This window comes from Amblyraja radiata, chromosome 39, assembly GCF_010909765.2.
Source record: "Amblyraja radiata isolate CabotCenter1 chromosome 39, sAmbRad1.1.pri, whole genome shotgun sequence".
NCBI lineage: Eukaryota > Metazoa > Chordata > Chondrichthyes > Rajiformes > Rajidae > Amblyraja > Amblyraja radiata.
In genome coordinates, this window is record NC_045994.1 from 13,380,158 (window position 1) to 13,394,359 (window position 14,202).

Consider the following 14,202-nt stretch of genomic DNA (forward strand, 5'->3'; position numbering starts at 1 on the left):
TCCTTCTTAAAGACAAGAACGGGTGTTTGGTGACACAATGATCTGCAGATGCTGGAATCTTGAGCAAAACACAAAGTGCCTGAAGAACTCAGCGGGTCTGGTAGCATCAGTGGAAGGGATGAACAGATGACATTTTGGGTCCGGGGCCCCTTCATTCACACTGATGGAGCAGGGGGGGGGAATGCTGGAAGAAAGTTTCAAGGGTAGGACAGAGAGCGGCAAGTGATAGGTGGATACAGATGAGGGGAGGGTTGACGGGAAATGGCTGGAGTAAGTGACAAAGACTGGGAGTTTAGTGTGTAGAAAATTGTATCCAAGCATGCAAAACGGACCATGCATTGCAATTAAACCGTTCCTCCCTTGTTTAGAGATACAGCGTGGAAACTGTCTCTCGGCCCATCAAGTCCATGCCGACCACCAATCACCCATACACTAGTTCTATGGTTAATTTCTTTAGAGATACAGCATGGAAACAGGCCCTTCGGCCCACCAAGTCCACACCGACCAGCAATCAGCCATAGACTAGTTGTATCCTAAACTCTAGGGGCAATTGACAGATGCCAATTCACCTACAAATCTGCACATCTGTGGGATGTGGGAGGAAACCCATTTGGTCACAGTAAGAACATGCAAGCTCCACACAGACAGCACCCAAGGTCAGGATAGAAGCCCAGGTCTCTGGCGCTGTGAGGAAGCAGCTCTACCAGCTGCGCCACTGTGCCACCCAAAGGCAGAAACCTCCATGATCCTGGAATAACTGAGACAATCTGAGCCGAACTCACGATAAATGCACTTCAAGCAGTGATACATCAACACTTCAGTACCTTAAGCTACTTCAGGAGTTTCTAATTCTGAATCATTTATTGATCAATTATAATCCAATGAGCAGTGGATACTTACTACAAATCTGCTATTTACTTTTTCTAATATTTGTTTTTCATTTAATGCCATCGTCTCTCCTTTCCTTTTCTTGATTCTCTTCTTCTCCAGCTTCTTACATGCATACATTTTTCCAGTTGCTCTCACTTGACACGCACAGACCTGAAAGAGCAAGGAGTCAATAGAAACCGATGATAACCATTTCACATAATGAAGGGGAGACAATGTGAACACATGATGCTGATAAATAGGGCTCGATCTCACCTCTCACCAGAGGATGGCTGTGGACAGAACTCTGTTTAAAGACTGGGACCAACATATGATTCAAAGTGCGTAGTTTTGGCTGGATTTTCATGCACGGTTTGCATAGGCTGATCGGTGATACAAAGCAGCCACAGGCCCTTCGGCCCACAGAGTTCGCGCTGACCAGCGATCCCCGCACACTAACACTATCCTACAAACACTAGGGACAATTTATAATTGTACCAAGCCAATTAACCTACCAACCTCCTACGTACGTCTTTGGAGTGTGGGAGGAAACTGGAGCTTCCCGGAGAAAACCCGCGCAGATCACAGGGAGAACATACAAACTTCGCACAGACAGCACCCATGGTCAGGATCGAACCCGGGTCCCTGGCGCTGTAAAGCAGCAACTCTACCACTGTGCCACCATGCTGCCCTTGCGGGTCTTCTGCGGGATTTGAAAGGTACTGTGCATTCCCCAGCTCCTTACACTCGGTATCACAGGTGGAGAATTTATTTCAGTCCTCCGTGGCAGCCAGAAAATTTAGTGTTCTTCTCGAGAGTAAATTTGCTATCCTTAGCTCATCTGCCCTACATACAACTCCAAACCAGCAGCAATGTGGTTGACTATTCAGTGCCTTCCATTACAATGCATGGGTTTTCTCCATTTACACGGTTGGGGTAGGAAGGAACTGCAGATGCTGGTTTAGGCCAAAGATAGACACAAAGTGCTGGATTAACTCAACGGGACAGGCGGCATCTACTGAAGATAGACCCAAAGTACTGGAGTAACTCAGTGGGTCGGGCAGCATCTACTGAAGATAGACCCAACGTACTGGAGTAACTCAGTGGGTCGGGCAGCATCTACTGAAGATAGACCCAAAGTACTGGAGTAACTCAGTGGGTCGGGCACCATCTACTGAAGATAGACCCAAAGTACTGGAGTAACTCAGTGGGTCGGGCAGCATCTACTGAAGATAGACCCAAAGTACTGGAGTAACTCAGTGGGTCGGGCAGTATCTATTGAAGATAGACACAAAGTGCTGGAGTAACTCAGTGGGTCGGGCAGCATCTACTGAAGATAGACCCAAAGTACTGGAGTAACTCAGTGGGTCGGGCAGCATCTATTGAAGATAGACACAAAGTGCTGGAGTAACTACCTGGCCTGCTAAGTTACTCCAGCACTTTGTGTCCATCAAGAGGGAAGTTCGGAATGGGCAGTAAATTGTTGTCCTTGGTAACAATGGCCCCCATCACACTGATGAATAACGAAGAACAACTTGCATTGCTTCACTTGCCTTAGTCATCGGTCAAGTTTTTTTGGTACTGTTACGCTATTCAGAATCCACAGCTTCACCAGGTGACAATGACACTCACCTCTCCAAAGCCTCCTTTGCCCAGAACCCTGTATTGTCTGAAAGTGTCTTTGGTGATGGCTTGTCTGAAGAACAAAAAGGAAGAACCAACATTGTAGCAATTTCGATGCAGGTTTCATTTTCCCTTTGACTACATTCCGAGTGAAGATGAGCTGTAGACAACTACCACAAAGAATGAAAACCCCAGTGAAACTCTGTCCTACACTTTTTCTCACCGAGAGTGGTGAGTCTGTGGAATTCTCTGCCTCAGAGTGCGGTGGAGGCAGGTTCTCTGGATGCTTTCAAGAGAGAGCTAGATAGGGCTCTTAAAAATAGCAGAGTCAGGGGATATGGGGAGAAGGCAGGAACGGGGTACTGATTGGGGATGATCAGCCATGATCACATTGAACGGCGGTGCTGGCTCGAAGGGCCAAATGGCCTACTCCTGCACCTATTGCCTAACACTTCACCCATAGTAGTACTGGCTTACTTCCTCCCCTTTTAACTGCTGAATTCATATCACAGATGATGGCCTTGTGAGGATCTTTTCGGATTCACAATAAATACCACCTTTAATTTACGTTAGGATAGACACAAAATGCTGGAGTAACTCAGCGGGACAGGCAGCATCTCTGGAGAGAAGTAATGGGTGACATTTTGGGTTGAGACCCTTCTTCAGACTAGTTTAGTTTAGTTTAGAGATACAGCGCGGAAACAGGCCCTTCGGCTCACTGGGTTCGCGCCGACCAGCGATCCCCGCATATTAACACTATCCCACACACAATAGGGACAATTTTTTTTAACATTTACCAAACCAATTTACCTACAAACCTGTATGTCAATAGACAATAGGTGCAGGAGTAGGCCATTCGGCCCTTTGAGCCAGCACCGCCATTCAATGTGATCATGGCTGATTATCCCCAATCAGTACCCCGTTCCTTCCTTCTCCCCATATCCCCTGACTCCGCTATTTTTAAGAGCCCTATCTAGCTCTCTCTTGAAAGCACCCTGAGAACCGGCCTCCACCGCCCTCTGAGGAAGAGAATTCCACAGACTCACCACTCTCTGTGAGAAAAAGTATTTCCTCGACTCCGTTGTAAATCGCTTACTCCTTATTCGTAAACTGTGGCCCCTGGTTCTGGACTCCCCCAACATCGGGAAACATGTTTCCTGCCTCTAGCGTGTCTTTGGAGTGTGGGAGGAAACCGAAGATCTCGGAGGAAACCCACGCAGGGGAGAACGTACAAACACCGTAGAGACAACACCCAAACGAACCCGGGTCCCCGGCACTGCAAACACTGTAAGCAGCAACACCGTGCCTCCGTTCTCACGAACAATATAATAAAATGTAACCATCTCGAATTAAAGAAGACTGGAACATTGTCCATTATACCAGAATAGTGTGCCACAAGACTTGTCACCGTCCATTTGCATGCAAAAGCCCTGGCCTGAGCCCCAGTCCCAGGGGGGAGAAGGTAACACAAGGTAAATCACCGTACTTACCTCTCCAACCATTTCCACTGCAGAAATCGATCAAAGTACATACTTTCTTGGTAATCCACAAACGGCTCTCCACTGAGGTATTGATGAGGACTCCTGTTCCAAACCAAACAAGTTAACATTTAGTTCACTCAAAAGTCAGGCTTTGCCAAATAGTTTGAGAGAAAATGAAAGGTCAGTGTTCCTTCCCAATCCACGCTCACCAATAACCTTCCACCGAAGATACTGGCTGACTCCAGGTAACCTACCGGCTCCGTTTGCCCGGATGTCCTGAAGTTGACTCTTCCCACAAATTGGTTAATACACAAGTAAAACTTTTGATAAGGTAAACCAGAACTCCACGACATTGTCAAGAATCGCATCAAAAGCACATGACTGATTTCATAAATTAATAAGTGACACGTGAAGAATTAGGCCATTCAGCCCATCAAGTCTACTCTGCCATTCAATCATGGCCGATCTATCTCTCCCTCCTAATCCCACTCTCCTGCCCTCTCCCCGCATCCCCCAACACCCGTACTAATCAAGAATCTCTCTATCGCTGCCATTCACTTGGCCTCCACAGTTTGTGTGGCAATGAATTCCACAGATTCACCACCCAAAGACCAATTGTCAAAAGTCGGTGAAAGATGGAACCAGTTCTGCCCGTTGTAGGAATGAACGGAAAATCAATACACAATGTGAAATAAATGCCAATCGTCAATAGAGAATAAACACTAAAAATGCAAAGGATCAGGAAAAAAAAATAATTAATGTAACATTGATTCACGGCACACAAATAATAATAATAATAATACATTTTATTTGTGGGCGCCTTTCAAGAGTCTCAAGGACACCTTACAAAAATTGAGCATGTAGAGGAAAAACATGTAAGGGGAATGAAATAAATAGTAGAGACATGACTAGTACACAAAGTAAAGACAGAATTCAATACAAAACATAGTATGAGGCAATTAATGCACAGATGAAAAGGGACGGGGACGTGGGGCTAAGGATAGGCAGAGGTGAAGAGATGGGTCTTGAGGCGGGACTGGAAGATGGTGAGGGACACGGAATTGTGGATCAGTTGGGGGAGGGAGTTCCAGAGCCTGGGAGCTGCCCTGGAGAAGGCTCTGTCCCCAAAACTGCGGAGGTTGGACTTGTGGATGGAGAGGAGACCGGCTGATGTGGATCTGAGGGACCGTGAGGGTTGGTAGAGGGAGAGGAGGTCAGTGAGATATGGGGGGGCCAGATGGTGGAGGGCTTTGTAGGTGAGGACCAGGATTTTGTAGGTGATCCGGTGGGAGATGGGAAGCCAGTGAAGTTTTTTGAGGACTGGAGTGATGTGATGCCAGGATTTGGTGTGGGTGATGAGTCGGGCGGCTGCGTTCTGGACCAGTTGGAGTCGGTTGATGTAGGTGGAGCTGATGCCAAGGAGAAGTGAGTTGCAATAGCCCAGTCGGGAGGAGATGAAGGCATGGATGAGTCAATGCCTTCAAACATGAGTCAATGCCTTCAAACACATCTGAAGAATTCTTCAAACACATCTGGGACCTCTACTATACTTTGGGGTAACTCCCTCCAACAAGCAATCAAGTCATTATCAAATTCTGCAGAAAAAAGCAGCAATTGGCTTTGGATCTAAAGCTAAGATAACAATTGGGCTGCAAGAAGTCAGGAGGGTATGGAATTGAGGGGGGGGGGGGGGGTGTACCTGGGACGGCAGGTATCACAGTTGAGCCCTCTGGAGATGTTGTGGGCTTATCAATGAAATGTCAAAGAAGGAGGGTGACCACCTTATGACCCACCTACCCTACCTTTCACCGCTACAATCCCACTGCAAATATCATGAGTGCCGACTTACTACAGGGATTGAAACATCAAGTACTATTGCCTCTCCATGAGCCCCCTCCATTGATAAGAATACAAGGTGTGTACAATACTTACTTCAAGCATTCACTGAAGATCTCTTTGCACGGGCCCTTTTCAAGGCTTTCGATGCACTGAATGATGTGGGACTTGCTAATTTCTGTCATGTATTCGGAAGACTGGGAGAAGTGAAAGACAAAACTGGTTTGAGAACACAATCAGCTGAATGAACACGAGCCAAAATATGCCGACATATTTTAAAACAAGTCAGACCAAGCAAAATCCCCCAGTATTGTCCCACTGTAGATTCCCCAGCCTGCATTAGGCATTAGCAGTGAGCAATGGTCGTTTGGATTTTGGCAGGTGTTGGAATTTTTCACTTGCTGCACTTCAGAGGTGAGCAACCGAGAAACAGGAGGGATGGAACTCCGCAACGCATTAATAGATTGTCCAGTTCAAGTTTTTCCTTTCCGAAGACACTAATGTTTACATAACACGACATGTGACCTTAGGACATACCAAAGTGCTGGAAGTCAGAGCTTTTTAAATAACTTCTCCGCAGGGAGCCAATGAACAGCAAGTTCCCAGAAGCAGAAATGAGATCAATATCTGGTTGTTTGAATGTTGATTTTGGAATGAGTCGACTGTGATTAAAAAAAGATCATCCGTGCTCTTCAGGAAACGCAGCGAGATATTTTACATCCATCCAAGGAAGCAGACCTCACTTCTCCCCGTGAGGTGTGCTAGGGGGCGGCACGGTGGTGCAGCGGTAGAGTTGCTGCCTTACAGCACTTTCAGCGCCAGAGACCCGAGTACCGAGTTTGTACGTTCTCCCCGTGAGGTTTTCTCCGAGATCTTTTGTTTCCTCTCACACCAAAGACGTACAGGATTGTAGGTTAATAGGCTTTCTATAAATGTAAATTGTCCCTAGTGTGTGGCGATTGTTGGTCAGCATGGACTCAGTGGGCCGAAGGGCCTGTTTGCACACTGTTTCTGCAAAACTAAAAACCATGGTTTATCTAATGTCACAACGCACCCATTACCACCATAAAAAAATGCTAAGAGGCATAGGGAGGGTAGATAGATAGCAAGGAACAGTTCCACAACTGGTCCATGCTAACTAGGAAGCCCCATCCAACCAGGTTCACTTTGGTCCTGTTCATGCCATATCACTCTAAAGCTTGGGTAAGAAAGAACTGCAGATGCTGTTAAAATCAAAGGTAGACTCAAAATGCTGGGGTAACTCAGCGGGTGAGGCAGCATCTCTGGAGAGAAGGAATGGGCGACGTTTCGGGTCGAGGTCCTTCTTCACTCAAGAAGAACTCTGAGATTTTTCAGCCTGAAGAAGGGTCTCGACCCGAAACGTCGCCCATTCCTTCTCTCCAGAGATGCTGCCTCACCCGCTGAGTTACTCCAGCATTTTGTGTCTACCTTCACTCTAAAGCTTTCCTATCCATGTTCCTGTCCCACACAAGTGTTGTGCTCATAAACCAAATGTTCTGATCCTTTGCATTTTCAGTGTTTATACTCAATTGACGTCATTTATTTCATATTTTGCTGCACTATAGATTTTGTGTTAGTTCCTCCAACGGGCTGAACTAGTTTCATCTTTCACCAACTTTTGATCATTGTTCTTTCAAATCACTCATGTGCTTTTGATGTCTTTCTAAATTGCTGTTATTGCACTTGCCTCAACCATTTCCTCTGGCATGTTGTTTCATACACCCACCCCTTGCCCCTCAGGTTCCTATCACATTTTTCCCCCACTCACCCTAAATCCCTGCCCTCTACATAATTACCTAACCCTGGGGAAAAAAGATTCCGTGCATTCACTTTATCGACTCCTCTCAAGATTCTCTGCACCTCTATAAGACCACTCCTCAACTGATGCCACATCAAGGAGTAATGTCCTAACCTGTCCGACCTTTCCCTATAGCTCTGGCCCTCGAGTCTGGGCAAAATTCACGTAAATACTCTTTATGTTCTTTCCAGAAGAGATGGTGGAACCACTTCCAATCAATACTTTTGGGAGGCTGTTAGATGGCCAGAGTATTGGAAAGATATGGCCCTAATGAGGCAACTGGAGATCGTGTAGATTGGCCAAAAGGATAGCATGGAGGCAGTGGGCTGAAGGGCCTTTGTCTGTGTAGTAGAAGCAGTTTGGTATGGATTTAATAACCAGTCCTTTCGTCAGCACAGAACCATGATAAACTGGTTTGAGTAGCCATCAAAGGTGGTTCCCCATCATTTAGAGACCTATTAAGGTCAAGGAGAAATAACCATTTGTTTCCAAACCTCCCACAGTAGTCCCTCTACACAGCAGCCCAACAAAAGTCCAACCTGTTGGCCGCAAATACGTAGCCGGCATTCCACATATCACGGGTCAGACAACTGAGTTATTCCTGACAGTGCAATATAGAAACGGCAATCTTCAACTCTCCCAATATTCAATGACAGCAAATTCCTAGTGGCCTCCCACATCTTAGTTGTTTCGATGGCTGTAGAACAGTGGTTCCCAACCTTTTTTAGTTCATGTCCCCCTCGGGATCTTTAATTTTTCTGTGGCCCCCCCTGACATTATTAGCGGAAAAAAAGTGGCCCCCTTCATTGAACCTGTGGCCTCCTAAATCCCCAAATTTTTCTGTGGCCCCCCCTGAAATTTGCCATGGACCCAGTTTGGGAATCACTGCTGTTGAACATGGATGAAGATGGGGCATTACATCTTGACAATTCACGTGGGTTTTCTCCGAGATCTTCGGTTTCCTCCCACACTCCAAAGGCGTACAGGTTTGTAGGTTAATTGACTTGGTATAAATGTAAATCATCCCTCATGTGTGTGTGTGTGTGTGTAAGATAGTGTTGGTGTGTCGGGATCGCTGGTCGGAGCGGACTCGGTGGGGCGAATATCCCGTTTCCGCGCTGTACCTCTCAAACTAAAACGTAAAACTCAAACCCCTTCAGTGAGAAAAAAAACATTCCAAACCTCCTCGGTGAGAAACCTGTGAATGACCTCATCGGCCTTCTCCTTCCTCCTCTCATCTGGAGTCACTTCATAATCTACCTGGAGAAGAACAAACACAATGCACCGTTAAGCAATGACATCTTGACCATAGGCAGAGCAAGAGTGCAGAATATAGTTACCAGCACTGTAGCGCATCAGTTCCATAGACAAAAGTCCAATGTTTGCAATAGGGTAGAGAAGAATCTGACACTACCCCAGCTTATGGAAGAACTAATCAGAAGCCTGATAACAGAGGGGAAGAAGTCATTTCTGAGTCTGGTTCTGAGCGCACTTTCAAATCTCTGTATTGTTCTGTAAACCCTCATTCAATTCAGATTTTACTCAAATTGGAATCACAAGGTAGAAACTGCAGATGCTGATTAATGTACAAAACGGCTAAAACAGGGTGGCGCAGCGGTAGAGTTGCTGCCTTACAGCGCCAGAGACCCGGGTTCGATCCTGACTACGGGTGCTTGTCTGTACGGAGTTTGTACGTTCTCCCCGTGACCTGCGTGGGTTTGCACCGAGATCTTCGGTTTCCTCCCGCATTCAAAAGACGTACAGGTTTGTAGGTATCAAATTGTCCCGAGTGTCGGACAGTGTTAATGTGCTGGGATCACTGGTCGGTGTGGGCTCCGTGGGCCGAAGACGCTGTATCTCTAATCTAAACTAAAGTAAACAATCTGAAGAAGGGTCCCAACCAGAAACGTCACCTACCCATGTTCTCCTGGGATGTTGCCCGAGTCTCTGAGCTGTTTTCTGTCCCTCAGGCAACACCCACTGGTACTGTCCCTTTAATATCATTCTAACTGAAATTAGTCTGGTGGAGGAGAGGGGGTAAGTCTCTCAGGCAGCAGTGTGGAGTCTGTCGCTTAACCAGAGAGCTGAACATTACAAAAATGCCCTTGAGGTTATGATGAAGAGAAACATTCTACTGGAAAAATATCAGAGTACACAAGTGCTGATGACATACAGCTCGGACAAAAATGGACATATCACAGGAGGGGTGCTTCAGCAGCAATTGTTGCTTTTTGGGAACATGTTGAAGATGGACAAGCTCTTCTGAAAGGGGACAAATAATTCAGCAAGATCAAAAGATCTAGAGGTGCTCACTGGCCCAGGCAGCATCTGTGGAGGGAATGGACAGATAGCGTTTCGAGTCCAGACCCTTCTTCAGACTGTTTGGATTAGTGAGGGAGAAAGCTGGAGAAGAGAGGGCGGGGGTGAGACAAAACTGGGCCAGTGATAGGCGAAGACTGAAGAAGGGTCCACACTCGAAATGGAGATAAAGTGCTGGAGTAACTCAGCGGGTCAGGCAGCATCTCTGGAGTAAAAAAATAGGTGACATTTTGGATTGGGACAGCCTGAAGAAGGGTCCCATCCTGGACCCGTTGAGTTACTACAACATTTTGTGTCTATCTTCGGTATAAACCAGCATCTGCCGTTCCTTTCTACACACTCCCGACCTGAAATGTCACTGGTCAACGTTCTCCACAGGTGCTGCCTGACCTGCGGAGTTCCTCCGGCACTTTGCATTTTGCTTAAGATTCCAGCATCTGCAGTTCCTTGAATTTCTATGCAGCAAGCGTACCTTCTGATACCACTCCCTGGGCTAGAATTAGGCTGGCGATTCAGGTTAGATATCTTGCGCTCGGTCGGAGTTAATTAAATTAGCAATAAATGCTGCAAAATCTACTTGGGAAACTGAGATTATGTTACGCATGCTGGCCGGAGGAAAGATGTTCTTGCAACCTGGCCCTGATTCAGTGAGGCTCGGCCATCAGATGCAGTCGCTGTTGAACAAGCTTGCAAAACTCCAGGATATACTGGCCAATGCTGTGGACTGCAGGGTTTAAAGCAAAGATCCTATAGCGAGCAAGATGGTCCACTCGACCAAAAAGACGTAGTACGGCCGTGGGCAGATTCATGGGTCATTTAAGGCCCCGTTTCCGTAACTGGCTTCCGTCTCCGCACCAAAGATCCCACAGCGGAGCAAAGATACTAGTGCGGAGACGGAAGCCGGTTACGGAAACATCCTCGTAAAAATAAAAGTTATTTGGTAAAAATCTTCTCATTTTCAAAATTTTAATTTATTAACACAAACTGTTCCCCCGCAACGTTGATTACACTGCAGGTCGGGTCGGGTTACGGAAATGGATGAAAAAAAGGCCCACGTTCCGCTCCGTAACATACTACACGTCAGCCCATTGCATTTAGCAGGAGTGGTCTATCTTGCTCCGCTATAGGATCTTTGGTTTAAAGAATGCACCACCACACTACTTTCGCAAGGGCAACATACACTGGCTAATTAATAAGTTCTAAGTAGTTCGATGCTCCTTATGAGGTTGTAGTGTTTAATAGCCCGATGGTTGTTGGGAAGAAGTTGCTCCTGAATCTGGATGTTACAGTTTTCTATGCTCCTATACCTTCCTCCTGTCAGAGGCGTGAAATCAGAGCGTGGCCAGGGTGGTGTGGGTCTCTGACAATGCTGGCGGCTGCCTTTTTGAAGCAACAATCCCTGCACAGATCCCTGTGATGTTGGGGGAGTCAGTACCTGTGATGGACTGGGCAGTGTCCATCACTTTATACCATGTAATTTAACTTCCTATGCTGCAAGCAAGTTGTTGTTGCTCCTCAGGTGGATTATAGACCAGCCTTTCTGAAACTCTGGAACCTGTCTTGCAAGGTGACGTGGTCAGCTTCTAAGTCAAATGCATTGTAATAGCATGCAAACCCACAAGGACATTGCATAGCATTTGTCTCTGCTGGCTGTTTTTCGGGTTGATCAATGTGGAGTATGCCACAGTTTCTTGCCGAGTTACTCCAGCACTCTGTGCTCCAAGGATGATGCCTGACCCACTAAGTTACTCCAGCACAGGGTGGCACAGTGGCCCAGTGGTGGAACTACTGCCTTACAGCGCCAGAGACCCGGGTTCGATCCTGACTACGGGTGCTGTCTGTGCAGAGTATGTACGTTGTCCCCGTGACCTGCATGGGCTTTCTCTGAGATCTTCGGTTTCCTTCCACACTCCACATGTACAGGTTTGTAGGTTAATTGGCTTGGCTTAAAATTAAATAAAAGACCCTGGTGTGTGTAGGGTAGTGTGAATGGTCGGCGCTGACTCGGTGGGACGAAGGGCCTGTTTCCGCTCCATATCTCTAAAAAAATTAACTAAACACTTTGTGCTCCAGGGATGCGGTGTGACCAGTCTGAAGAAGGGTTTCGGCCCGAAACGTTGCTTATTTCCTTCGCCCCATAGATGCTGCTGCACCCGCTGAGTTTCTCCAGCACTTTTGTCTACCTTCGATTTTCCAGCATCTGCAGTTCCTTCTTAAACACAATGCTGTGTGGCCTGCTGAGTTAAGCTAGCACTTTGTGTCTGATTTTTTGGAGTATGCCACACTCTCTCAGTACCGCCCCTCCCACAGTGTGGTTCCCCAAGGCCAAACACAGGCAGGTTGGACGAGTCTGAAGAAGGGGTTTGGCCCAAAACATTGCCTATTTCCTTCGCCCCATAGATGCTGCCTCGCCCGCTGAGTTCCTCCAGCATTTTTGTCTACCCTGTAGATGTGACATGTTGGCTGGTGTGGGCCGAAGGGCCTGTTTCCACACTGTATGACTATGAATGCAAAGAATGACGTGCACAGCTTGCATTGCATTTCCTGTATATATTTTGTTGTGAATACATTATATTTCTGAAATTTAAAAAAATGTATTATCCAATGAATCCATCTCAGCTCTTTCCTTCACGCAAATATCTTTTTAAAAAATTGGTCGCACCCATTTCCTCTTCATATTCACAGTGTGCTGCTGCTCAAAAACGAGCTGCATCCTCTTGTTATGACATCTCTGGTTCTGTGTCCTATAGTAATGAGTTCTCTTTTTACGATTTTGAATAGGGATCAAATCTCTGATCCTTCTTCCCACTCAAAGGGAAAGATCTCAACTTCTCTAGTCTCTGTACTCACAAATTTCCACAGGCTACGATTCTAGAAAAATACTTCTGTTTACTCTCCAATTCTTTGACATTTGTTCCACATGAGGTTTCCAGATCTAGCACTGAGTCACAGTTAAACAGTGAAGGAACTTGGGGTGCAAGTTCATAGTCGCTTTAGTTTTTAGTTTGTGAGATACAGCATGGAAACAGGCCCTTTGGCCCACCATGTCCAAAGATCCTATAGCAAGCAAGATAGACCACTCCTTCTAAATGCAATGGGCTGACGTGTAGTATGCAACGGAGCGGAACGTGGGCCTTTTTTTCATCCATTCCAGTAACCCGACCCGACCCGACCCGCAGTGTAATCAACGTTGCGGGGGAACAGGTTGTGTTAATAAATTATAATTCTGAAAATGAGGAGAAGATTTTTACCAAATAACTTTTATTTTTACGAGGATGTTTCCGTAACCGGCTTCCGTCTCCGCACTTGTATCTTTGCTCTGCTACGGGATCTTTGGTGCGGAGACGGAAGCCGGTTACGGAAATGGAGCCAAAAATTACCCATGGAGCTGCCCATGACCGTACCACGTCTTTTTCGTCGAGTGATCTATCTTGCTCGCTATAGGATCTTTGGCCATGTCTACGCTAACCAGTGGTCACCCTCTACACTAGTTCTATTTTACACACTAGGGACAATTTACAGAAGCCAGGTTTAAACCTGGTTGACTCGGGCGGCAGGGTGGCACAGCGGTAGAGGTGCTGCCTCACAGTGCCAGAGACCCGGGTTCGATCCTGACTACAGGTGCTGTCTATGTGGAGTTTGTACAATCTCGCTGTGACCATGTGGGCTTTCTCCGCATGCTCCAGTTTTCTCCCACATCCCAAAGAAGTGCAGGATTTATGTTAATTGGCTTCTATGAACTGTCCCTAGTGATCAGGATAGAATGAGTGCATGGGGTGATTGTTGGTTGGTGCGGACTCGGTGGGCCAGAGGGCCTGTTTCCACGCTGTATCTCTGAATTGAACTGACCTGACCTAACTCCAACACTAACCCCTCAGGCACGTTGACACCGCTGCCTGGTCCCACACACAGTCACCGTACACTTCAAGTCGCTCCTCCTTACCACAGTGTCGAGGAACCTGATGCATCTTCTCAGCGCCGGCTTGGTCTCACAGAACTGTCGGAAGAGCTCTCTCCCGATCGGCTGCTTGTTACACAGGCTGTCATAGTCTCGTTCTACAAGGTGGACAAAAAAAGGAAAGAGAAACAGTTGATTTGGTGCTTGGTGCTCGGGGGTTGATGTGGTCTGCTGCAACCATGCATCTTTGTGTTCCAAGCAACCAGCTAATTTCCGCCCTGCACTCTCTGCTAAATTGCTTAGATTGCATTTTCTATTTAGATCGCAAGCCGTGCCTGATGTGAAACATGACAATACAA

At 46.7% G+C, this 14,202-nt stretch overlaps 1 protein-coding gene across 1 annotated transcript in view; it reads right to left on the minus strand.

The window, feature by feature from the left end:
* The window catches only part of LOC116967244 (G protein-coupled receptor kinase 5-like), an 88,013-nt gene that overhangs the window by 23,342 nt on the left and 50,469 nt on the right, over positions 1-14,202 (minus strand). Inside the window, exons 3-8 of the mRNA XM_033013701.1 lie at positions 13,889-14,001; positions 8,809-8,886; positions 5,904-6,004; positions 3,981-4,073; positions 2,500-2,563; positions 901-1,041 (exon numbers count right to left, since the gene is read on the minus strand). Of these exons, the coding sequence (XP_032869592.1) occupies positions 901-1,041; positions 2,500-2,563; positions 3,981-4,073; positions 5,904-6,004; positions 8,809-8,886; positions 13,889-14,001 (590 nt within the window). The remainder of the gene's footprint in view (positions 1-900; positions 1,042-2,499; positions 2,564-3,980; positions 4,074-5,903; positions 6,005-8,808; positions 8,887-13,888; positions 14,002-14,202) is intronic.